At 36.1% G+C, this 27489-nt stretch overlaps 1 protein-coding gene across 5 annotated transcripts in view; it reads left to right on the top strand.

Annotated features, from left to right (window-relative positions):
- MEAK7 (MTOR associated protein, eak-7 homolog) overlaps positions 1–27107 on the top strand; it is a 41739-nt gene extending 14632 nt beyond the window's left edge. For all 5 annotated transcript variants that reach the window (XM_074201951.1, XM_074201952.1, XM_074201944.1 and 2 more), the window contains 8 exons: positions 30–112; positions 1158–1351; positions 5551–5781; positions 7866–8007; positions 15738–16151; positions 17043–17161; positions 23452–23628; positions 26772–27107. In XM_074201951.1, the coding sequence (XP_074058052.1) occupies positions 1181–1351; positions 5551–5781; positions 7866–8007; positions 15738–16151; positions 17043–17161; positions 23452–23628; positions 26772–26915 (1398 nt within the window). In that variant the 5' untranslated portion in view covers positions 30–112; positions 1158–1180 and the 3' untranslated portion in view covers positions 26916–27107. The remainder of the gene's footprint in view (positions 1–29; positions 113–1157; positions 1352–5550; positions 5782–7865; positions 8008–15737; positions 16152–17042; positions 17162–23451; positions 23629–26771) is intronic.
- Positions 27108–27489: the final 382 nt, after the last annotated feature.

Below are 27489 nucleotides of genomic sequence, written 5' to 3' on the forward strand. Positions count from 1 at the left end.
TCCTGTTGTCATCTTTTGTTTATCCACAGGTGGATAAGCCGTCCTTCCCCTTTTTTGCTGGAATGTCACTTCACTGAACATACTCTCTCCACCTCCCCAGTCATTTTATCTGGTAAGGAGATCTTTTTTTCATCTTCTTTGCCAACCTAGAAATGTTTTCCTTTGCTTGTGATCCTATTCCTGTTGTAGCCCTTGATTAAATTCCAGAGGATTAGAGAAGTGACTTCATGGAATAAGGTTCTCTCCATGTTTGGAAGGAAGGGGAAGGCAAGGAAATCAGAAAGTATTTACATGGCCCCTACAATGAGCCAGACACTGCTGTGTGCTTTATTAAACATGATCTTATTTGATTTGATCCTCACAATAACCCTGCAAGGAAGGGACTGTGGTTATTTCCCTTTAACAGTTGAGGAAACTGAGACAAAAACATGTCCAAGGTCTCATAGCAAGTAAATATTGGAGTCCTGCTTTGAATTCAGGTCTTTCTGACTCTAGACTAGCTCTTTATGGTTTAGCCATACACATCCACACACTTATTTCTAATAATAACTGCCCTTAAACTACAGATCTGCAGATATATTTAAATGCAGTTTGGCCTTGGCTGAATGAAAAATGACATCTCCTCTGGCACTGAAAATTGTTCAGGGCTTTGAGGTATTGTCAACTTGTCTGTGATTATATAGCATAAATATTATCATCAGGATTCAAATCTTGGCCTTCCTGACTTTAGGTCTGCCTCCAACATATGTGAACGTGGTTTGTATAAAACCCAATTTTTTCCATTTCCATTCCAAAAAAATCATTTTTAAAATTGAACTGTTTTTAGGGATGGCTAGGTGGTACAGTGGATAGAGCACCAGCCCTAGAGTCTGGAGTACCTGAGTTCAAATCCGACCTCAGACACTTAATACCTAGCTGTGTGGCCTTGGGCAAGCCACTTAACCCCACTGCCTTGCAAAATTCTAAAAAAAAAAAAAATGGACTGTTTTCCAATGTTGGAATTAATTAACATGACCTTTAATTTATACATTTTAGAAAACTGATTTAATCCATTTTAGCAACATTTCACTGTTGAAAATGGCTATTTTCAGCTTGGTTATATTAGTGTAATCTTTTCCTATTTCCAACTTTATATCTTTCTCTTCTTTTTCTTATAGGATTCCATCATAAGTAAGAAAAGATGGGAAATAAGCAAGCACAATGCTGTCTCAATTACTTCCCTCAGTTTTTACCTGAAGAACAGGCTGAGATTGATGGATTGTTTTATGCCATAACAGGGGGTTTGGAGTCAATGTCCTGTGGAAAGAGCAAAAAATCTTTTCCACCTCCTATCTCTTTGGAAATGTTACAGGCAAGAAAAACAACTTTGAATATTTTAAGATGAAGTTTTTCAATTTAATGCATTACTTTGAGCCATGGTCAGATGGCTCTGACCCATAGATATGGCAGTTGATGTGTTTTGTCTTTGTGTACAGTTTTGTCTTTGTGTATAGTTACTTTTGACTAGAGATATGTCCTGATAATTTCACATAAGTTCCAATGAAATAGTGAAGCAATATATTTTAAAACCCAACTCAGGAATGACTAAAATTCTATCATCTGGCTTCCTCATTTTAGTCTCTGTGGCTTTAAGTTCCTCATCTGTACGGTAAGAGAGTTGGACTAGTGATGACCTCTACAGTTCCTGCCTGCTCTAAATCTAGGGTCCTATAACTAAACTGTATCATTTTAGGAAATTAGTCATTGATTTTTCAATCTCTGCCTGATCAAATGTGTGATATTTAAGTTATTCTAATAAGCCTAAAGCCTGACTAGTAACTAAAATACTTAAGAAATATCAACTTTGGCTGATAATCAGCAGTATTTCTAAAAGACATTTTTAAGTTTGAATCAATTCTATTTCATAAAGAAAAAAATTGTTTAATAATTGATATTTTTAAAACCATCATATTGGGGTAATGGTAAAGTTATTTGATATTGAATTTTACCACTTTGGTGTACAATGAGAAAGCAAACTAAATTTACTGAGAAGGATACCTAATAAAGGAAATTCTAATCAAGAGTAAGACAAATAGAAAAAATTGTAAAAAAAGATGGCCCTAAGGAAGTAAAATTTGTGTGCACTTTCATCAGTGGCTGTCACTCCATGAAAAGCAGAGTAGGTAGTATTACAGTGATGATGGCATCACATTGGGCATACGGAGACCATTTCTAGGTTGTGATTACTGGCTGAGTAGTCCAGGCTCTCCAGAGTCATCTGCACTTTCAGGCCCAACCTTATTCTCCCTTTTGGGATTTCTTTAGCTTCCATTGCCAACGAAGTCAGAAGCCTAGGTATATGATGACATTGATTTTGGTTAGCAGCAGTGACTAGAGGAAATGGATGGGTTGTAATTAGCAATGAAAGAGACATATAATTTTGTCACCTTTGTAGCCCTTGGTGATATTGTAAAATTTTCTCATGTAAGTTTAGCTACTTTGATAATTTCATAAAGCTTGGATCTCTTCATTGTGAATACTTATCAGAAGTCAGCCCATTCCTTCCATTTTCTCTTCAGTGTTATCACTCACTAATCTTCTCAATGGAGTTCCCCATAACTTGTAAAGGATCTTCTTCCAAATCTCTTGACATTAGAGCACATGGGATCTATGTTGTTTCTCCTTTGTTTTTATTGAACCCACCTTCTTTTTGTCTTATACCTCTGACTTCCTGCTCCTTCTTTTGAGCAGTTCTTTGTAAGTAACAGGATGTAGCCTGCTCCTGCTCACTTTGTGCCTCTCTGTTGCCCTTGGGCCAACCTATAGCTTTGTTGCTGGCTATAATATTACATCACCATTTGAAAGAATGTTTATTTGAAAAAGATGGACCTTTGTTTTGAGGAAAAACTGTACAATTTCCCAAATGCAGTCCAGTCTCTCTTCCCATCTTATTTGGTTCAGGGCTGTTCTTCATTTATTTTTTTTGTGAATCTAGACCAAGAGGTATAGATTCATGAATGAATGAACTTTGTACACTTTCCATGCAATTTGAATACCTTCTCTGGACAGTAAGCATTCTTCTTTTTTTCCAGAAAAAATTATAAATGGTAAGTGGAATTACTTTGGGTGATTATGCATCTCATTTAGGAGACTTTGCAGTATTTTGGTGCTGTGTTGATCAGTACAATGTCTTTTATAAATAGGAAAATATTGACAGTTTCACCATCTGGGGAATCCATTTGTAATTTAGAAACCCCCTGACAGTGGTAAGCATGTTAAGCAAATTTTCATTGGAAGCAGTCAGCAATGAGCAAGCACCATGGGAACTTGAATTCTCTGTAATATTTTCTTCTATTGTGAACCTTTAGTGATATGGTCTGCCACAAAATACTGTTCATGAAACCCACCTTATTCTTTCTCATAACTTTCTTAAGGATGGATTAAGTAAGTATATGAGTCAAGACCATTTTTAAAAGCAGTAATAACATTGATTTTTTTTCCTGGAGTTTTATATTTGGTATTGTATGTAGGCATCTTACAGTAGTCTAACTTCTTTCCCACCTTCCTTTTCTTTAGTATCCTTTCTACTTCCTCAAACAACAACTCAGGGACTCTATTGTCCAAATGTGGTAGTTCCACCATCATTAACTGAGAAGAAAATTAGTCATAGAAATAAATCTTTAGGGCAGCTAGGTGGCGTAGTGGATAAAGCACCGGCCTTGGAGTCAGGAGTACCTGGGTTCAAATCCAGTCTCAGACACTTAATAATTGCCTAGCTGTGTGGCCTTGGGCAAGCCACTTAACCCCGTTTGCCTTGCAAAAACCTAAAAAAAAAGCTCTTTATAGAGTTTTTCCATTTTTAGATGTTTTGTCTTCTAATTTCTTCCAGGGCATTTTTAAATTCTCTTGGGTTGATCCAGTGTAATTAGATCTCCAATCAAACTTTCTTTAAACTTGTTAGTTTTTTTTCCCATACTACATCTTTGATATTTTTACAATTTGAGATGATCTTTGTCACAATCTCAGTAAATGAATGTTTATTAATTAGCACTGCCAACATTTTCCTCCCTAAGATTTTATAAACCGGCTTCTCTTCAAAGTCTTACCTGCTTATCTCACTTGGAAAGGTGATAAAATTAATTTCATTTTATTTGATACTTTGGGCTTGTCAATTCTAATGTCTCCTGACTTTCTTCTAAAACAAAATGCTTGGTAATAGGTAGTACATGATCTTTATATGTAGTTCAAAAATCTTAGCTCTGTCTTTATTTCTTACCTCAGAACCTTGTCTAATTATCCATACCTAGTCCAGAAATGCAATACAGTGATGATTTAACTTCCTACAGTATTTACAGAGAAGTGTTATGCAGAATGAAAAAAAAAACCCCAAAACAGTATCTGATCTCATCCTAAGGAAGTTTGGAGTTAGATTGAGTGGACAGCTTTTGTAAGTTAGAAGTCTCATTAGAAGGCTCTATGAAACAGAATAGACTTAAGTACCAAAATAAAACTATTGTGGAAGGTGAACTGATGGTGAGTGAGATGAGCAGAACCAGAAAAACACCGCACACCCTAACAGCAACATGGGGGTGATGATCAACCTTGATGGACTTGCTCATTCCATCAGTGCAGCAATCAGGGACAATTTTGGGCTGTCTGCAGTGGAGAATACCATCTGCATCCAGAGAAAGAATTGTGGAGTTTGAACAAAGACCAAGGACTATTACCTTTAATTTAGAAAAAAAATGATATCTTATTGTCTGATCTTGTTATCTCTTCTACTTTATGTTTCTTCCTTAAGGATATGATTTCTCTCTCATCACATTCAACTTGGATCAATGTATACCATGGAAACTATGTAAAGACGGACAAATTGCCTTCTGTGGGGGGTGGGGGGGAGGGAAGTAAGATTGGGGGAAAATTGTAAAACTCAAAATAAATAAAATCTTTAAAAAATATATTATGGAAGGTAACAAAGGGAAAAATTCCATAAAGTTCTTCTTCATGGAAGAAATTCCTGAAAAGATGAGCAGTGTAAGAAATGGGGTGGTAGAATTCATTTTAAGTCTGTGACCCAGTTCAGGGAGGAGTAATCCATGAAGGCCTCAAGGTCAGTGAAGAGAAAAGGCGGATGGAGGTGGAAGGTACTTGGGGATATATAAGGATAAACAAATCAGGAAGGGTGAGGTTAAAGAAGACTTGGAAAAGGAATTTAGAATTGATCCTGTAAGTAAGGAAGAACCATTTCAAGTTTTGAACAGGGAGAATGATAGCACTTCATCTATTTTAGAAGTTTATGAAATGACTCTGGCAATGGGAAGTTAATGTTATGGGACTATATTGTCAATGGGAGAGCAGCCAAAGACCCAATACATTAGGGTATTGAAATTTACATTGAAGATTGCTTATATTAAGGATGTTAACTGGAAAATTATTTTTGGTTAAGACTGTTAATTTGTACCTGTCAAATATGTTTTTAAAAATCAATTTTGATGCTATAAAGTATTTTAACATTTCCATTTTTCAGTGTTAAAAACATCTTTTTTTTCCCCTTCTCTTCACCCTACATAGACTTATCTGGGAGATGCCTTACCCACACAAATGATAATCAGGTTCTACGAAGGAATGAGGAATATTGACCTGGTGGGGAAAAACCCTGGTTCTAATGACTATGCCGTCAAAGATCAGTTTGTAATTTTTCTGTCAGAGCTATTAAAAGGAACTGCAGGGGGGAAGAGCACCATAATCACGAAGATGTTACTTGTACCTGGGGAAAATGCAAAAGCAAATCCTATACGAGAGGTAAAAGAATGATAAAGAACATTCATGTACATTTTCTTTTTTTAATATCAGACATAGAACCCCAAGCTGTGTGACTTTTTAGTTCAGGTTAGAATTTTAATTTTTTTTTAAGATTATATATTTAAGGCAATAAGTGACTTGCCCAAGGTCACACAATTAGGTATTATTAAGTGTCTGAGGCTGGATTTGAACTCTGGTTCTCCTGACTCCAGGGTCACTGCTCTATCCACCTACCTGCCCCATTCTAATGCTTTTGTCAAAACTAATAGAGCAATCTTGAGAGTAAACTAGGAGGGGGGGGGTGGCTAGGTGGCACAATGGATAGAGCACTGGCCTTGGAGTCAGGAGTACTTGAGTTCAAATCTAGCTTCAGACACTTAATAATTACCTAGTTGTGTGGCCTTGGGCAAGCCACTTAACCCCATTGCCTTGCAAAAACTAAAAAAAAAAAAGAGAGAGAGAATAAACTAGGAGGTTCAATTATTGATTTCATAGTTTATCAAATCACCAGACTAAGATAATAATTTTATTTGTTGCATATGATTTGGCTATCAGTATAATAAAGTCCTCTTTCCCCCACCTCTATATGTATATGTTTACATATATATGGATATATGTATATATATATATCATACACACACACACACACACACTCATAGGGCTGTGGTGTATATCAATAGTAGGAGAATCTTCTTTGATGATGATGATATATATATATATATATATATATATAAATAAATGTATACATACATAGATTCATATGCATATAAGGCTGTAATGTATATCAAGAGTGGGAGAATCTCTTTATTGATAACGAATCCATTAGAACAATGTTGTCAAATTCAGAAACATTTGTATTACATATGTTTTGTTGTATTTGTAAAATTTTCTTAAATATTGCCTAATTACATTTTAGTCTTGAGGAGTGGGATGGCCTGCATGTTTCACCTCTTAACATTATAGAGTATGGAGATTCCTGCATTTGTTTTGGTATAAGTTTTTTTCCTAGTCTCTTCTGGGCCAAGAAATGCTTAGATATCAGGAAAAACAAAAATAGGATCTAATAGGATCATGGTATAGGACAGTAGAGAAGACCATTTGAAACTGAGGGGTAGCCACCTAAAAATTGAAGTGGGTAGAAAGAAGGGAAGAATTTGGCAAAAGCAGATCTCAATTCCCCTTCACTGAAACAAATGTATTCTTTTCCTTTTTGCTAAGGCTCAGTCCAGCCAGGTCCTTGCCACCTATACTTGTCATTATTTTTCTTTTGCATGCTTTCAGCCATTTTTCTTCTCTGGCTTCCCTATTATTTCTTCTGCTTAAACTGCAGATTAATATGCACTATTTCAAATGTCCTTCCTTATGAAATTTCCTTTGTGTCTTGAAATTCACTCATGATAACTATTGTTCGTTGTTTTTAAACTGTCATAGAGTTAGAAGAGGCCTAACAGCTCATCTGGGCAGCCCTTACTTGAAGCTTGGACCCCTTTTAGAATATTCCTAACAAATGATCATCTAGTTGAATACCTATAATAGTGAGAAAATCACTTATTTGTCAAATTAGTCCATTCCATTTTTGGATTTTTCTAATTGCTATTTTATATCAAGTCAAAATCCTCTTCCTTATAACTTCTGCCCATTAGTTTTAGTTTTCTCCTTTGGAATCCAGTAGAACAGGTTTAGTGCTTTTAATATCCCCTGAAATTTACATATCCCTCAACTTCTCTTTCTTTAAATAATTTATCAATGTTGTTATTGTTTTTATTAATTATGAGGTTGTCATAATTTCAGGGACCCAATTCATATTAAGTTTCCATAACAGAGATAGCTAGGTGGTACAGTAAATTGAGCACTGGCCCTAGAGTATTTGAGTTCAAATCTAGCCTCAGATACTTAATAATTACCTAGCTATGTGACCTTGGGCAAGTCACTTAAACCCATTGCCTTGCCAAAAAAAAAAGAATTTCTATAGTCACTGGCAATAATGAGGAGCAAAGCTTCCTCTCCTCTTTATCATGCTGAAATGAAACTTATTCTTCACCTACAGTGAAAATGTTATTAATGATCAAATTTTGATCTTAAAGTTTACAGAAGATCTGATTACCTCTGCAGTACATGTGCTTGAATACAGAAATGAACTGAAAGGTTGGAATGTAAAGAAAACTCAAGATATTCCTCCTGGTGCAAAGGCATTGGCTAATCAGCTGGTCTCAGTGATCAAAAAATGTAAGTTCCCTTTTAACCCCAACCTTGGAGATGCATGGTTAGACACAGGGCTAAACATGAATCAGACACTCACAAGTTCCCTGTTAACTGAAAATCAGCTGTATGGGCACTTCTGAGGCCATCTGGTGCAGCTACTTCACTTTACAGATGAGAAACCAGAGGGCCAGGAAAAAAGAAAGATCAGAGTCCAGATGAACTGGGGTTTGAGCTTCGACTCCAAAAGCAGCATCCGGGTACCAGAGAAGGAGTGCTGGTTCTGTCTGTTCTTTGAAAGTGTTCAGGCAGGAGAGTCATACAAGAAAACTTTTACAGTGGAAGGGAAAATGGCTTGAACCTCACTCTCATTGGAATTGATTCAAAGAGGGAAGAAAAAAATAGATATATGGATCACACACACACACACACACACACACACACACACTTGCACTCAGTTGTGTACAGAAATGTAATTTGCCTGATAAAGAAAAAGGAGGGGAAGGAGAAGAGATAAGGGGATGGTGGTGATAATATGAGGGTGGATTAAGGAAAGCCATGTTAGAAACAAAAAAGACTTTCAAGGAGAAACGGAATTTTTAAAAAAGCGGAAGGAAAGGAATTTACTGGGATAAAGGGAATTGTAATCATAACTTCAAATGTGTGGGATGAGCTGACCCATAAAACAGAAATAAGTAGCAAAATAAATTAGAAACCAGAATCCAAAAATGTTTTGGATTCTGAGACTCACTTGGAACAGAAAGACACATCAAGTTAAAAGGAAAGGGCTGAAGCAGAATCTAAGTTGAAAAAGGTAGGGATAGCAATTGTGATCTCAGACAAATAAACCTCATTAAAAGTGATAATCAGAAAAATTACATTTTGCTAAAAGGAACCATAGACAATAAAATCTCTAAAATTTTTACCCCATGTTTCTCATCTCTCAAATACTTATCAAGAACAGAACTGAGTCAAATTTATACAAATAAGAAACATTCTTCAATTGACAAGTGCTCAAAGCAAATAAATAGGCAATTTCAGAAGAAATCAAAGCTATAGTCACATAAAAAATGCTTTAAATCAATATTGATTAGAGATATCCATAATAAAACTCTGAGATACTACTTCACACCCATCAGATTGACTTATATAACACAAAAAGGAAAGTGATAAATGTTGGAAAGGGATGTGAGAAAACTGGGACACTAAGGCATTGTTTGCTGGTAGAGTTGTGAACCGATCCATTCATTCTGTAGAACAATTTGAAACTATACCCAAAGGGCTATGAAACTGCAAACCCTTTGATCTAGCACTATCATTACTACATTGGACCCCAAAGAGATCAGAGAAAAAGGAAATGAACCTATATGTATAAAATATTCATAGCAACTCTTTTTGTGATGGCAAAGAATTGGAAACTAAGGGGATGCCCATCAGCTGAGGAATGACTGAACAAATTATAGCATATGACTGTTGCTGTAGGGAATGCAAGGGAAGTGGTTTCAGAAAAATGTAAGACTTACATGAACTGAAGCAAAGTGAAATGAGAAGAACTGGGAGATCATTGTGCATGGAAACAACAATGTTGCATTGATGATCATCTGTGTAAGATTAGGCTATTCTAATCAATATGTGATACAAAGGACTGAATCTGCGTGTTCTTGTATCTTAAAACTACAGTGGGGTTGGTTGTGGTGATTACTTTGAGAATGGGACTCTCTATCCTAAGGTACAGCAACCACTTACAATATTGGAGTGGAAGGTTTTTTTAAAATTATTTTTAAATTTTAAAGATTTTTTTTATTTTTGAGTTTTACAGTTTTTCCCCTAATCTTATTTCCCTCCCCCACCCCTCACAGAAGGCAATTTGCCAGTCTTTACATTGTTTCCATGGTATACATTGATCCAAATTGAATGTGATGAGAGAGACATCATATCCTTAAGGAAGAAACGCAAAGTATAAGAGATAGCAAGATCAGACAATAAGATTTCAAGTTTTTTTCCTAAATTAAATGTAATAGTCCTTGGTCTTTGTTCAAACTCCAGTTTTTTCTCTGGATACAGATGGTATTCTCCATTGCAGACAGCCCCAAATTGTTCCTGATCGTTGCACCGATGGAATGAGCGAATCCATCAAGGTTGATCATCACTGCCATGTTGCTGTTAGGGTGTACAGTGTTTTTCTGGTTCTGCTCATCTAGCTCAGCATCAGTTCATGCAAATCCCTCCAGGCTTCCCTGAAATCCCGTCCCTCCTGGTTTCTAATAGAACAACAGTATTCCATGACATACATATACCACAGTTTGCTAAGCCATTCCCCAGTTGATGGACATCCCTCGATTTCCAATTCTTTTGCCACCACAAACAGGGCTGCTATGAATATTTTTCTACAAATGATGTTCTTACCCATTTTCATCATCTCTTCAGGGTATAGACCCAGTAGGGGTATTGCTGGATCAAAGGGTATGCACGTTTTTGTTGCCCTTTGGGCGTAGTTCCAGATTGCTCCCCAGAAAGGTTGGATGAGTTCCAGCTCCACCAACAATGTAATAATGTCCCAGATTTCCCACAACTCTTCCAACAATGATCATTATCCTTTCTGGTAATATTAGCCAATCTGATAGGTGTGAGGTGGTACCTCAGAGAAGCTTTAATTTGCATTTCTCTAATAATTAATGATTCAGAGCAATTTTTCATATGACTATGGATGGCTTTGATCTCCTCATCTGTAAATTGCCTTGGCATATCCTTTGACCATTTGTCAACTGGGGAATGGCTTTTTTTTTTTAAATTTGACTCAGTTCTCTATATATTTTAGAAATGAGTCCTTTTTTCAGAAACATTAGTTGTAAATATTGTTTCCCATTTCTTTTGATCTTGGTTACAGTAGTTTTGTCTGTGCAAAAGCTTTTTAATTTAATGCAATCAAAATCATTTAGTTTGTTTTTAATGATGTTATAAATTGCTTAGTCATAAATTGCTTCCCTTTCCATAGATCTGACAGGTAAACTAGTCCTTGATCTTCTAGTTTGCTCATAGTTTGTTTTTTATGTCTAAATCCTGTATCCATTTGGATCTTATCTTGGTATAGGGTGTGAGGTGTTAGTCTAATCTAAGTTTCTTCCATACTAACTTCCAGTTTTACCAGCAGTTTTTATCAAAGAGAGAGTTTTTATTCCAATAGCTGGACTCTTTGGGTTTATCAACCAGCAGATTACTATAATTGTTTCCTGCTATTGCACCTAGTCTATTGCACTGATCCACACCTCTATTTCTTAGCCATTACCAGACAGTTTTGATGACTGATGCTTTATAGTATAATTTTAGATCAGGTAGGGCTAAGCCACCTTCTTTTGCACTTTTTTTCACTCAATCCCTAGAAATTCTTGACTTTTTATTTCTCCATATGAATTTACTTAGAACTTTTGCTAACTCATTAAAGTAATTTTTTGGAATTTTGATTGGTAGGGCACTAAACAGGTGGTTTAATTTTGGTAGAATTGACATTTTAATTATATTAGCTCGACCTATCCATAAGCAGTTGATTTTTGCCCAGTTACTTAAATCTGATTTAATTTGTGTGAGAAGTGTTTTATAATTGTTTTCAAAAAGTTTCTGAGTCTGCCTTGGCAATTAGACTCCCAGGTATTTTATATTGTCTGAGGTTACTTTGAATGGGATTTCTCTTTCTAGCCTTTACTGCTGTGTCTTGCTAGTCATATATAGAAAAGTTGAGGATTTATGAGGGTTTATTTTATACCCTGCAACTTTGCTAAAATTGCTAATTGTTTCCAGTAGGTTTTTGGATGATTTCTTGGGATGCAGTGGAAGTTTTGACCTCTATTTTTTCCCTGACCTGAGCTAGTTTGCCATCTGGGAGGCAGCCTGCCCTTTCTTTCATGGCAACCTCACCATAATATTGATTCTGTAGTGTGGAACACCAATCAGCACAGCCCACTGTAGCTCAAAATTCCTGTGCTCCAGTAATCTGTAAGACTCAATCTCCCAGCAGCAGGTACTATAAATGTGCATCATTATGCCTAGCAAAACTCTAGTTTTTCTTTTCTTTTTTTTTTTTTAACATTTTATTTGTTTTTCAATTATATGCAATAGTAGTATCTACCTATCATTTTTTGTAAGGTTTTAGATTTTACAATCCCTCCCTTTCCCTCCCCTCCCCCACAGAAGGCTGTCTGATAGTCTTTACATTGTTTCCATGCTATATATTGATGTAAATTGAATATGTTATAAGAGTAAACATAAGAATAAACATACCCCCCCCAACAAGATGAGAAACCTCAAGAATATATATAGAGAAAAAAATGTACTTCAATCTGTGTTCAGATTCCGATGGCTCTGTCTCTGGGGTGAGTTGCTTTCTTTGTCATAAGTCCACCAGAGAAGTTGCTTCAATATTTTTCCCATAGTTGCTATTATAGCTGTATCTCCACTCTATTCCTCCCCACTCTCATTAATTCTATTGTCTCTCCCCTTTCATCTTGGTTCTGTCCAAAAGTGTTGTATCTGAGTACCCTCTCCTTTGAGCTTCCCTCTCTTCTATCACCTATTCCCTCCTTCCCTCCCCCCATTCCCCCTTACCCCGTCCCTTTCTTTTCATTTTTCTCTATGGTAAGATTTCCTCACTCTATTAAGTGTGTATGTTATTTCCTCTCTGAGCCATTTCTGATGAGAATGAAGGGTCATTCATTCCCCCTTGCTTTCCTCCTTTCCACTCTATTGAAAAAGCTTTTTCTTGACTCTTATGTGAAATTTCTTAGCTTATTCTTCATCTCCTTTCCCTTCCTCCCAGTACTTCCTTTATCACTCATTAACTCCATCTTTTTACTATGTTATACCATTATATTCCGCTCCTTACTGTGCCCTGTCTATATATGCTTCTTCTAACAGCTCTTATAAATGACAAAGTTCATATAAGTTATCAATATCTTCTTCCCATGCAGGAATACAAACAGTTCAATATCAAGTTAGTCCTTCTCTTCCACCCCCTCTATGGTTCACCAGAGTCCTGTACTTGGAGCTCAAACTTTCTGGTCAGCTCTGGGTTGTTTTAATAGGAAAGTTTGAAAGTCCCCTATTTCATTGAAAGTACATTTTCCCCTGAAAGAGGATGTTCAGTTTTTCTAGGTAGTTGATTCTCAGTTGTAAACCAAGATCTTTTGCCTTCCTGAATATCATATTCCAATCCCTACAAGCCCTTAATGAAGATGCTGCCAGATCCTATGTAATCCTGACTATGGAGCCTTGGTAGTTGAATTGTTTATTTCTGGCAACCTTTAGAATTTTCTCTTTGATTTGGGAGTTTTGGAATTTGGCTATAATATTCCTGGAAGTTTTTTTCTTTTGGGATCTCTTTCAGGAGGTGACCAGTGAATTCTCTCGATTTCCATTTTACTCTCTGCTTCTAGGATCTCAGGGCAATTTTGTTGTATTATTTCTTGAAAAATGAAGTCTAGGCTCTTCTGATCATGGCTTTCAGAGAACCCAATAACTTTTAAATTGTTTCTTCTGGATTTGTTTTCGAGGTTGGTTGTTTTTCCAATGAGATATTTCACATTTTCTTCTAATTTTTGGCTTTTTTTGGAAGAGTTTTATTTCTTCCTGATTTTTTTTTTTTTTTTTTTGCAAGGCAAATGGGGTTAAGTGGCTTGCTCAAGTCCACACAGCTAGGTAATTATTAAGTGTCTGAGACCAGATTTGAACCCAAGTACTCCTGACTCCAAGGCCAGTGCTTTTCTTCCTGATTTCTTGCAAAATCATCAGCTTCCTTTAGCTCCATTGTGCATTTGAAGGAGTTATTTTCTTTTTCTTTTTCCTTTTTTTTTAGGGTTTTTTTTTTTTTTTTTGCAAGACAGTGGGGTTAAGTGGCTCGCCCAAGGCCACACAGCTAGGTTATTATTAAGTGTCTGAGGCCGGATTTGAACTCAGGTACTCCTGACTCCAGGGCCGGTGCCCTATCCACTGCGCTGCCTAGCCGCCCCAAAGGAGTTATTTTCTTCAGAGAGCTTTTTTATCTCTTTATCCAGCTGGCCAATTCTGCTTTTTAAGGCATTCTTCTCCTCATTTGTCTTTTATTTTGCTTTTTCCAGTAGGCCTAAACTGGTTTTTAACATATTTTCTTCAATTAATATTTTTTTATTTTTATTTTAATTTTATTTTAATTTTATTTAATTTTAATTTAATTTTAATTTTAATTTTTAATTTTTTAAATTTAAATGAATATTTTTTTGTATATCTTTCACCAAGCTGTTGATTTGGTTTTCATGATTTTTCTGCATCGTTCTCATTTCTCCTCCCAATTTTTCCTCCATCTCCCATTGCTTTTCAAAGTCTTTTTTGAGCTCAGCCATAGTCTGAGCCCATTTTCTGTTTCTCTTGGAAGTTTTGGATACGGAAGCTTTGATTTTGTTGTCATCTGAGTATGTGTTTTGATCTTCCATGGGACTAAAGTAATTCTCTATGGTCAGATTCTTCTTTTTCTGTTGTTTACTCATTTCCTCAGCCCAAGACAGCACCTCCAAGGCTTTGGGTTTTTTTGGGGGGGGGACACCCCACTGAGACTTTTATTCCTCCAAGGTCTTATGCTCTCTTGCCTGTGCTTTGATATGTAGATGACCACCTCACTTCCCTCTGCCCTGGAGCTATAAGGTGGGATCCTGCTTGGTTACTTAGTATGGAAGTCCAAATTGCAACCTGGATCTGAGTGTAGGCTAACAGCAGAGTCCTACCCTGAGGGAGAGCATAGAAATTTCTGCAGTCTTCCCTGACCCCCTTACTATCTCTGGGGGTGCAGGCTGCTTTCTCTAGATTCTCACTGCAGATTCTGCAGCTGGTGCTCCTTACTCCACACTCATTCTGGTGTAGCAGAGTTCTCTCCCTGCCCCTTCAAGCTGTTGCTGGTGATCTCTGGGCTGGGCTGGGCTGGGCTGGGCTGGGCGTTTTTCTAACCCCCAGTCCTGGTGAAACACACCTTTCCTGTGGAACTTCTAAGTTTTCTTGGACTGGGAAAATGTATCACTCAGTCTTTCTATGGGTTCTGCCCCTCTAAATTTTGGCTAGAGTCATAATTTGTTGGCTTTTGGAGTTTTGGGAGGAAGGAGTTCCCAGGAAATGCTGCATTCACACCCCCCCCCCTCTAGTTTTTCTTAGAGTGAAATGTCTGTGTTAGAATGAAAGAATGTAGAGTATCAGAAATTCTTAAGGAAATGATAGACTAGTGGGCCAAGTAGGCCTGTTCATAACCTTACACTTTTCCATTTGCCACTTATTCATAGATGAACCAGTCTTCCCTCTGCTTCTTTACACATCCATCTAGCTCTTTGATGCTAAAATAAAATAGGTAGTTAAAGCTCAGAAGGATAAGAGTTAAGCTTGCTGTTTATTCCATTGCTTCAGTAGTCTTGCTAGTCCTTCCTTTCCTTCTCTGCCAATGAAATGGCTGCATATTTCAGGTGCTATCCAGCTCTAATACTCCATGGCATCTTCAGAAGTGATTTAGGAAGTGATTTTCATTTCTGTTTGAAGATTTCAGACAAAGTAGTTTTTGGGTGCCAGTCCTTGGGTGTTTGGAGTTTACTGAAATACAGATTGTTAAGGAGTTGAGGGCCTAGGCTTCCATGAAATTAAGTTATAACTATCATGTCTGTAATGAATTTTGATACACTAGTAGAAGTTTGAATAATCTAATGGGAAAATTTTGTGAAACTTATTATCTGTGCTATCTGCTTCCCTCCCTCCAGACCCCCAACTTGAAGATAAAGATGGTAAATGCAGTGACGAAGATGTGATTGAACAGTGGCTGCTTAAAGTGCCCCAGATCTCCTCACTTTTAAATGTGGTCATCAGGAGAGGATTCCTTGTTTTGAATTCTCATGAAGAGCTTGCCACTTTCATTCCAGAATGTAAAGTTGGCAAAGAATTCACAAGTCTCCTTAACATTCCTGCCATTGTTTACATCAACTCCCATCTGCCCCTAAAACTACGGTACACATGGAGACTGATTTTTTCTTCTCAAATTCATGGCTACAGCTTTGCAAAACTTTGTGGGAATATTATAGACAAAGGTCCCTGTGTATTAGTGTTAAAGGACAAAGGTGGCTTTGTATTTGGAGGCTTTGCATCGCACTCCTGGGCAGTCAAGGGCCAATTTCAAGGTAAGTCTCCATTTGATAATTCTTTGTAGTAGTGAACCCTGTAAAGAAAGTGATGTTCTTTAACCAAAAGATTTCTTTTCCTGATGATATGTCCTAACATTTTGTGGGGATAATAATACATCATTTTTGCTTAGATCTTATATCACTTGTAAAAAAGGGATGGCTGCCATAAAGTGAGGACTAGGCTAGACATGTAGACTCCCTTCTGTCTGAAAAGACTCTGAACCCCAGAGCAACCCTTGGAATGTGGTAGAAGCAGGCAGGTCAATGAGAGTTTTTTATCATTTTCAAGAGAATTGAAGAGAGGAGAATTTCTTTAGATTCACTTTTTCATCTTTCATGCATATTCCATAACTTAGGCTGGATTTGATACCCTTTGCTGGAGTATCTACATCTTCTGTCATATTGGTAACATTATTAATCTTTTTTAAAACATTCCATCATCCATTTAGTCTGGTGGAAGGAAGGTAGAGGAGGCCAGTTAGTTTATATTTAAATTCCTAGAAAAAAGTCCAGTAGAGGGCGACTTTATATTAAGGCTTACATTAGGGCTGAGTGTGTATACACACACACACACACACACACACACACACACACACACACACACAGAGACAATACTTAATTGGAAACTTATAGTCCAAGACAATAGTATAGTAGCCAGACTATGACAATAGCCAGAATCATTTATCCTTTCAATGCTGAATTCAAAACCTACCAAATCTTTCACTTGCTTCTCCATGAGAAAGAACAACTAAAAGAAACACTTAATATGTCATCAGTTATAAATCACAAATAAGATTGCCTCTTGTTTTGGGAAATTTATGTTTTGGGCAGATTCTTTTAATTACAAATTAGTGATACAAACATGTTTTAACATTTGGCTATTTTTAGGGGACTCTGGATCCTTCCTGTTCACTGTTTTTCCCAGAATTGCAGTATACACCTACAGTGGATACAATGATAATTATATGTACTTGAATTATGGACAACAAACAATACCAAATGGTTTGGTAAGTGACAAAGAATTTGTAGAAAAATAAGATTATGTGCTCACCTCTCTGCCAGTCAACAGCTCATCCTTAATGAAAATCTGTCCTCTCCTTTCCTTGATGCTTAAAGGTAATCATGGCTTCTGAAGTGCCGGTGAAGTCTAAACTTTGGCAGATCCTACCAGACTGAGAAGACTGATGTCATAAGACTGGGGACAAACAGTGCCTAATGTTTAAGGAACAGCTTTGGGAAGCATGGAATAAGTCCCCCTTGGGATGATGACCAGTTTAGTTCTCTGAGCACTGATTGCCTATTCTGGGTTCAGTGTTGGGAGCACAAAGGCCAAAACAAAATAAAACAAGGCTTCCCCACATGGAAATTACAATTTACTGGGAGAAAAAAAGAATTTACATGCAAAAAGAATATTACAGGCTGTATTTTAGTTTCTAGTGAATGGGACACAGGGAAAAGAGCAGTAATAACTAGGGAAATCAAAATCCTCCTATAGGGAATGACACCTGCGCTTTTCTTTAAGAATTTAGTGAATTCATGAGTTAGAGGTAAAGAGACAAAGTATTCTAAGCATGGATACAGTGTTTGCAAAGACTTGGAGGTGGGAACAGTAAGTTAACTGGATTGGCTGCAAAATTGAGTGTGTGAAGAGGAATAAAATGAAATTTGTAGGGAAAGCTAGAGCCAGATCAGAAAGGGTTTATTTTTATTTTTAGATGTGTTGGCTTGTTTACTCTTTTTGTCCTTTTATTTTCAGTTACAAATTCTTGTCCTTCTTTCACCCAAAGACAAATATGAAGTCATGTAAAACAAATTTCTTTAGTAGTTGTATTCTGAAAAAAAGAAAAAAATGAAAAATAGAGACTAAAGCCATATTTCATTCTGAACCTTGAGGCCTTTAATTCTTGATCTAGAGGTGGATAGCATTTTTCATCATGAAGCTTTTGGGATTATCTTGAATCATTGTGTAAATCAGAGTTACTAAATCTTTCACAGTTGATTATCTTTACATAGTTGGTGATACTATGTAAACTGTTTTCCTGATTCTGTTCACTTCAGTTTTCTGATTTTCACAAATCTACCTAGATTTTTTCTGAAACCCTCCTGCTCATTATTTCTTATAGCACAATAGTAGTACATGATATTCATATACCACAGCTTATTCAGCCATTTCTCAATTGATGGACACCCCCTCAGTTTTCAATTCTTTCCTACCACAAAAAGAGTTGCTATGAATATTTTAGTATGTACACATGTGTCTTTTTCTTTTCTTTGATCTCTTTAAAATACAGATCTAGTAACAGTATCACCGGATCACATGTCATTTTTTGCGGGGAGGAGGGGCACAGTTCCAAACTTCTTTCCAGGATGGTTGAACTAGTTCACCCCTCCACCAACAGTGCATTACTGTCTCTGTTTTCCCACATCCCCTCCATCATTTGCCATTTTCCTTTTCAGACATGTTAGCCAATATGATGGGTATGAGATACTCAGTTGTTTTAATTTTTATTTATTTATTAATGATTTGAACATTTTTTAAATTTAAGAACTCCCTGTTCATATCCTGTGATCCCCCTTATAAATTTGATTTGGTTCCCTATTTGATTTAGAAATGAGACATTTATCAGAGAAATTTGCTGCAAAGATTTTTTCCTACTTTCTTGCTTTTCTTCTAATTTGATTTGCATTGGTTTTGTTTTTTTATGTAACCAAGATTTTCTATTTTGATACCTGTTTCCCTTTCCTATAGATCTGACAAGTAACTTCTTATATTATCCATTAATTTGCTTATTATACCACCATTTATATCAAAATCATATGCCTATTTTGAATATATCTTGATTTATAATATGAGATGTTGGTCTTTGTCCAGGTTCTACTTTTCCTAGCAGTTTTTGTTAAATAGTGAGTTCTTTCTCCAACAGTTATGATTTTTTGGGTTTATCAAACACTTAGTTACTACGCTCATGTGCTGGTATATATCAAATGTCTAATCTACTCCATGGACCAATTACTCAAATTCTTTTTTTAAAAAAAAATTTTGTGGCCATTCTCATTGCTTTCTGATATATGATAATATGTTTACCCAGAAAAACGATGGGCACTTAGGCCCAAGGTAGGCAGTTTTGGGGAATACACAGAACATTGCACGATTATTGTGGGAAGAAAGTATGTGTTCTGGGATTGGGGTGAGAGCTTGCCTTCTCATTTCAATGATTCAATCTTTTCAACTTTTGCCCTCCAACTTTCCCCTCTCCAGATCTCGTTTTACTCTTACTTTGAATTTACTTTTCTATTTTCAAGTATTGAAACACTTCTGGGAAAATCAGTAAACTACACTGACTGGTGCCATTATAAATTTTTGATTTGAGCTGCATTCTCAGTTCTTTAGGATTATTGACTGTCATATTTGACATAACAATGGTTCCATATCTTGTCTTCTCCTCAGTATACCCATTTAACCCTTAATTCCTTGTATTGACCTTTGTTTTATTCTCTGATTTGTTTATTATGCATGAGTATTATTTCCCCAAGTAGGGATTTAAGGGCATGATAGAGCTGTAACCTTCCTCTCCTCTAAACTTCCCCAGTTGAAAATGATCTTTGATCTTTCCCTTCTCACTTACTTGTCATTACACTTTTCTTGGACTTCTCCATTGTATACTCAGCTTGTATCATTATTATGGCTGTACCTTATTCCCGCTGTTCTAAGTTTCTTAAAGAATTGGACAGTGGATTTTTTTTAATTGTTCAAATTCTAGGGTTTGGTATAGTTAGTCAATAAACATTTATTATGCCAGCCACCATGCCATATTTTGGAGATAGGAAAGGTAAGAGTCAGTTCCTGTTCTCAAGGAACTCCCTGTCAGTTGAAAGAAACAATATGCAAACAACTATGTATAGACAAAATGTATATGAATAAACTGAAGATCATTCACAGAGGGAAGGAATTAGCATTAAGGAAGATCTTGAAAGACTTTATAGAAGTTGGGATTTTGGGGGGGGACTTGAAAGAAGTCATGGAAGCCAAGGGGTAGAGATGAAAATGAAAAGAATCTCCAGGCATTGGGGGCAGGCAGTAAAAGTGCCTGGCATCAGATTGGAGTGGGGCAGGGTTTTCTGAACAGCAAGGAATATCAGGGTTATTGGGTTGCAAAGTATGTGAGAAGAGTGAGGCATAAGAAGACTGGCAAAAGTGGGGTGAGAAAGCAAAGTATGAAGGGCCTTTAATATCTAACCCCAGATTTTTTATTTGACCTTAGAGGCTACAGGTTGCCACTTGAAGTTTGGGGTGACCTGGAGTTCAAACAGAAGTCTTGCTTCAGTGAAGGTCCAGTTGAAATAATTTTGCGTAACTTTTGCAGTGCATGTAGTTCCATAATTTTTCTTCAACTTCCATTCAGCATTACCAAAAGTCTAAATGAAAATAGCTGATGAGGCTCAGTAATAGGATGTGGACGCAAGAAACTCAAGAGAAGAAGGCAGTGTAAAATTAAGCTGGTTTACCAGTGTCAAGCTGAGGAAGGGAAGAGAATATATTGAGGCAGTCTAGGGGAATAGCCTGGGATAGAATGAAGGGACTGAGAGACTGGAGATAATGATGAGGATGAAAAATAGGGTTTGGGGTTGCAGGGCAAAGGGAGTATTGGAATAATGACAAATTATGCTAGAAAAGGGAATTTCAGATTTCATGAACATGCAACTGGTACGTTTGTGTATAATGACCAGATGAAGATATGACCATCTGTGTTAAGCTGAGCTAATATAGAAGAGTAAGTAATGGAAAATTAGTAAACTGAGGAAGTGGGAAGTTAAGATGTTTGAGGGATTATCAGTATTTATAATAAAGTGTCCTAGTATGCAGGGTAGGAATTGAGAAGGAGACAAACATTGTGAACCCAGGCCCTGAATTCAATTGAGGAAAGAGGGGGAGTTTCTTGGAGGTCTGTGGACACCAGCTACCAGAATTTGATTGAGTAGTAGAAAGGAATTAAGTGAACCTCAAAAAGCAATTTACTAAATGATGGTAACAGAAAATGAACTTGGAAATGACAGTGGGAAGTAAGAAGCATTCCAACTCCCCCCACCTCAAGCCAGCAAGTTGGGGGATTAGTCTCTGTCTTCATGCAGGTATGGAGAGACTAGACTAGGCAAGTGGCATGCCATTGAATCATCATAGTGCCTTGCACATTGGAGGCTCTTAAATTGGTTGATAGATTGAAAATAACCTCTGATTTTCTTTGTTCCTGGTCTTACTTAGTATTAGCCTATCTAATTTTGTCTATTTTGGATAGCCCCTTTCCCAGAATGAATTGCAGTGTCTCAGTATCTCAGTAGATGGCCCTTCTGAGTTGTTGACCTTGAAAATCCTCCACTGTGGCCAATGAACGGATAATGGGTCTTTTAGGTAGATCAAACTTAGACCTTTGGCAGATTCATTCTTGGACTTTTCCAGTATGGTGTAAGCTTTGAGAACTTGAGTTTATCTACATGCCATGAAGAAACAGTGGAGATTCATTTATAAATCTAGTTTTTAAAAAAAATCTGGGCTAGGTGACACAGTGGATAGAGCACCAGCCCTGGAGTCAGGAGTACCTGAGTTCATATCTGGCCTCAGACACTTAATAATTACCTAGCTGTGTGGCCTTGGGCAAGCCACTTAACCCCATTGCCTTGCAAACCCCCCCCCCCCAAAAAAAAACAAACCTAAGAGAAAGATCTAAATAATTATTGCTTTTTTAATAAACATTTTATTTTTTCCTAAGTTTTGAGTTCTGAATTCTATTTTTCCATCCATCTCTTCTTCCCTCTCTGAGATGATAAGCAATTTGATATAGGTTATGCATGTGTAGCCATATAAAACATTTCCATGTTAATCATATTTTGCAAGAAAACTCAAACAAAAAAAGAAGGAAGTGAAAAATAGTATACTTCTGTCTGCATTCAGATGACATTAGTTCTTTGGAAGCAGAATTTTTCATCATGAGTCCTTTGGGATTGTCTTGAATCATTGTATTGCTGAAAATAGATAAATCAATCATAGCTTATCATACAGTATTGTTATTACTGTATATGATGTTTTTCTGGTTCTGCTCATTTCATTTTGTATCAGTTCGTGTAAATCCATGTTTTTCTAAAATCATCTGCTTGTCATTTCTTACAGCACAATAATATTTTATTATGATCATATGCCAAAACTTGTTCAGTCATTCCCAATTGATGGACATCTCCTCAGTTACCAATTCTTAGCTACCACAAAAATAGTTGCTATAAATATTTTTGTGTAGACCGGTTTTTTTCCCTTTTTGAAAAGTCTCTTTGGAATATAGTATTATCGCTGGTTGAAAAGATTTTTGCACAGTTTTTTAACTCTTTGGGCATAGTTGCAAATTGTTCTCCAGAATGGTTGGATCAGTTTACAACTCCATCATCAATGCATTTAGTATCCCAGTTTTCCTCTCCAAAATTTATCATTTTCTTTTTATGTTACATAAGCCAATTGATGGGTTGGTACTTCAGAGTTGTTTTAATTTTCATTTCTCTAAGTGATTTAGAGAATTTTTTCAAATGACAAAAGATAGCTTTTCTTTGACTGAGAATTGCCTGTTTATATACTTTGACCATTTATCAATTGGGAATTCTTATATTCTTATAAATTTGTCTCAGTTCTCTATAGATTTGAGGATGAGCCCTTTATCAGAGATACTTGTTGTAAATTTCTTTTCTGGTTTTCTGCTTTCCTTCTAATTTTGGTTGATTTGGTTTTATTTGTGAAAATCTTTTTATTTTCATATATATTTTCATATAATCAAAATTTTAAACTCTCTTCATCTTGTTTGGTCCTAAATTCTTCCCTTATCTACAGATATAATAAACCATTTCATGCTTTCCTAATTTGTTTTGATATATTATGACTAGATCTGTACCCATTTTTGACATTATCTTGGTTTACAGTGTAAGATGTTGGTTTATACCTTGTTTCTACCACACTGTTTTTCAGTTTTTGTCAAATAATGAGTTTTTGTTCCAAAAACTTAGATTTTGGGTTTATTAAACACTAGATTACTGTGGTCATTTACTTCTATGTATTGCAAATCTATTGCACTGATCCACCACTTTAATTCTTAGTCAATAACCAGATAGTTTTGATGATCACCACTTTGTTATTGCTCTTTTCAAGAAAAGAATGACAGGACTAAGGATAATGTTGTTTTGTGTTTTAAAACTAAGTAATAACATGTCTTTCTGGAATGGACTCATTTATATGAATTTTCTTGCCATTCCATTTCCTTTTTAGGGCATGGGAGGTCAATTTGATTATTTTGGACTTTGGATTGATCATGATTTTGGGAAAGGACACAGCAAAGCAAATCCTAGATGTACTACTTATAACAGCCCTCAGCTATCATCCAAGGAAAATTTTGAGTTGGATTGCCTAGAGGTATGGGCAGTTGGAGATTTCATATGTGAGAAGGTAAATAACTGAAACTCTGTAAGTATGTAGCCATTATCTTGCACATATAACCATCACCCTATTTAATAAATTTAATTTATTCTTCTCCTCTCCCTCCTATATATCAACTGAAGCCAGGGATAATGTACTGTAAATCTTCTAATGAAAGTGGTTGGAAGGAGAGACCAAGGGAATCATAGTCTTTAGAGCTAGAAGTGATCTTGGAGACCATTAAACACCCTTATTTGCAGATGAAGAAATGTTGACCTAGAACAGGGAAATGACTTGCCCCAAGACACAGGTGACAGAGCCAGTTTCTAAATAGTGGTCCTTCAGTTTTAAATACAGAGCTTCCTTTTGGACCTCATTGCCTTTCAACTACTACTCAGCCTTTTCATGTTCTCTGCTCACTATAGAGAGAATTCCCAGTGTTAAAACTCCATTCACTAATACAGCTTGTCAACTTCTAGCCCCACTTGTTTGAGGGTGGTGAATAGCTTAAGTGGTCACACAGCTAGAAGGTGGCAGAGACAAGAGTTGAAGCCTGAAAGTCTTCCTGACTCCATGGCTTGACTTTTCCTCTGGTCATTTTAGCATCTTGATTTCTGTGGAAGTGTTTATTCAGACATTTTTGGTTTGGGAGCTAGCTTCTTAAATTTATTCCTTTATCTCTGTTAGCTTTTAACAAAATCATTTTAATTTATTTCATTAAAAATTTCACAACAATGTATAAAAATTTTATTAAAGATTTTTAAAATTTTGAGTTCCAAATTCTCTCCCTCCTTTTCATTCCTCCCTCATTCAGAAAGCAAGCAATTTGATGATTTTAAATTTGAAGTCACACACAATAGATTTTCATATTATCCATCATATTATCCAAAGATACAAACCAAACAAAATATTAAAAATAGTTTTAAAAAGTATGCTCAATCTGCATTAAGAGTTCATCAGTTCTCTCCCTGAAGTTGGATAGCATTTTACATAATGGAATTGTTCTTGGATCATTGTCTTGCTCAGGATAGCTAAGTCTTTCACAGTTGTTCATCCTGAAAATATTTCTGTTATTGTGTATAGTGTTCTCCACTCACTTCACTTTTCATGAGTTTATATAAGTCTTTCCAGGATTTTCTAAAACCACTTTGCTCATCATTTCTTATGACCCTATAGCATTCCATTACAATCATATTCCACAATTTGTTCAGACATTCCCCATTTAATTGGCATCCTCTCAATTTCTAATTCTTTACCCCCACAAAAAGAGCTAAAATTTTTTTGTGCATATAGGTCCTTTTCCTTTTTCTTTGAACTCTTTGAGATACAGACCTAATATTGGTACTGCTGAGTCAAAGATGGTATGCACAATTTTATAACCTTTTAGGTGTAGTTCCAAATGGTTTTCCAGAATGGGTGGGCTAGCTCACAACTTGAACAGTGCATTAATGTATTAATAATGTATATTTTTAATGTATATTATTAATGTATAATTAATGTATTAATGAATTAATTTTTCTACATCCTCTCCAGCATTTATCATTTTTTTTCCTGGCATGTAAGTCAATCTGATAGGTGTGGGGTATCTCAGAGTTGTTTTAATTTGCATTTCACTAATCATTAGTAATTTAGAGTATTTTTAAAAATTTTATTTATTTTTCATTTAAGGCAATGGGGTTATGTGACTTGCCCAAGGTCACACAGCTAGGTAATTAAGTGTCTGAGGCCAGATTTGAACTCAGGTACTCCTGACTCCAGGGCCAGTGCTCTATCCACTGTGCCATGTGGCTGCCCGATTTAGAAGATTTTTAATGTAACTATTGATAGTTTTGATTTCTTCTGAAAACTACCTGTTCATATCCATTGACTATTTATCAATTGAGGAATGACTTCTATTTTTATAAATTTGGTTCTGTTCCCTATGTATTTGAGAAATTAGGTTTTTATCAGAGCCACCTGCTGTAAAATTTCCCCCCATTTCCTTCTTTCTTTCTAATTTTGAATGCATTGGTTTTGTTTGTGCAAAAACTTTTTATTTCATATAACCAAAATTATCTGTTTCACTTCCCATGATCCCTTATATCTCTTGTTTGGTTATAAACTCTTCCATTATCCATAAATCTGACAGGTACATTTCTCCATGCACTTCTGATTTACTTTTTCCATATACTACTAAATTTACTAATTTATTATTTTACTTACATTCACCTGTATGTCTAAATCATTTATCTCTTTTGACCTTCTCTTGGTATGCAATGAGATATTGGTCTATGCCTAGTTTCTGTAAAACTGTTTACTAGTTTTCCAAGCAATCTCTTTTAGATGTTGAGTTCTTACTTCCAAAAACTTGACTCTTTGGCTTTATCAATGTAGATTATCATTAGCTTTCAAAGGAACAACCCAAACTTGCCTTTACTTAGGCCCCTTATTTCCTTAATCTCATTTTCCTTAATAAGTTCCATTTACAGTTTTAGCATGTGCAGGCTCATTTCTGTTTTAGCTGAAAACAGCAAATGTTTACAAAGATATTCTGATAGCAATTAAGCAGATTTCCAAGTTGGCAACTCTTTTCCTTCTTCTTTGGTTTCAGGAGGGTTGCTTTTTTGGCTTTTGCACCTGCCCTCTGTTTATCAGTTAGAGGGAAGAGAGCCTCCAATTTTGTAGACTGTGATATATGTGAGGAGATGAGGAGGAGGATGAAGTTTGAATACAGCTACAGTTTGAATGCAGGAGTAGAGCTGAAGGGGGTATCAGAAGCCATCTAGTTCAATTCCTTGTATTTTACAGGTGGGAACTGATTTGCCCAAAATCCCAAGGATTGAGATAGCACTCTAATGGCAGAGTTGGGAGTGTAATTTAGAATTTCCTTGACGTCCAAGTACTGTTAGAAAATTCTTTACTTTTTCTAGAGGACTGTACCTCCTCACCAGTTGGGAAGGAGGGAAGCTAACCATGATGGGCTTTCTCTGAAAATGTAAAGCTAGGTTTTTTAATAATGACTAATCCTTTATGATGTTTTTAAAATAAAAGAGGCAAAACAGATAATTTAGTAATAGATATTTAAACCTATTTTAATTACCTCAAGAATTAATATACACTGGCTTTTACATATTAATTACATGTACATCTGTATTGGTTCTACAGACATATTTGATCCTCTGCTTTTTCCTTAGTCAACCACTAAGAAGACTGTGCTTGCAAATAACACAGAGATGAACTGCATGTTAGAAATGATTGGGAAAATACGTCATAGTGAAGGACTTCATGATCCACATGAAGAAGAAGAAGAAGAAGAAGAAAAAGAAGAAAAAGAATAAGGCGTCATCCTCAGCTGTGTGTTCTTAATACCTGGTATCTCGGGACTAAGTTTTTATCCTACTCTATGTTAATTTAAGTATGCAGTAAAAAACTTTCCATTGGTGCCATATTTAGATTTAAATATGTCTGGAGTTGGGTAAGAAGGCTGTTGACTGGATGAGTAAAATGATTCTCTTTGTGTTTCCTCTGTATATATAGCCTATGGTTATTTCAGAAGTTTCTAAAAGAGATCTTAATTTTTCAAGTAATCTAGGAAAATTCTCTCATAAATAGGCTATATTTAAGTATTTAAGTATAAAATAAGTCCATTAGATGCTTAGATTTTAATATTTCAAGTAAAAAATTTGCTCTCAGTCCAAACTTTCTAACCTTGGATCAGTGTTAACAAGCACAGTTTGCATATCTAAAGAATTTTTACTCAGGGATAACATCAAGGTGGATGATGTTACTAAAGAAAATGTTCTAGAAACCCATTCAGCCTCTGAACCTAAGCTCTCTTTACTGAGAAATCAGAATATCAGAGCCTGAAGGGACTTTTAAGTCTAGTGTGTTCAACCTTTGTTTTCCTTATAG

Source organism: Macrotis lagotis, chromosome 1 (genome assembly GCF_037893015.1).
Source record: "Macrotis lagotis isolate mMagLag1 chromosome 1, bilby.v1.9.chrom.fasta, whole genome shotgun sequence".
Classification (NCBI taxonomy): Eukaryota; Metazoa; Chordata; class Mammalia; order Peramelemorphia; family Peramelidae; genus Macrotis; species Macrotis lagotis.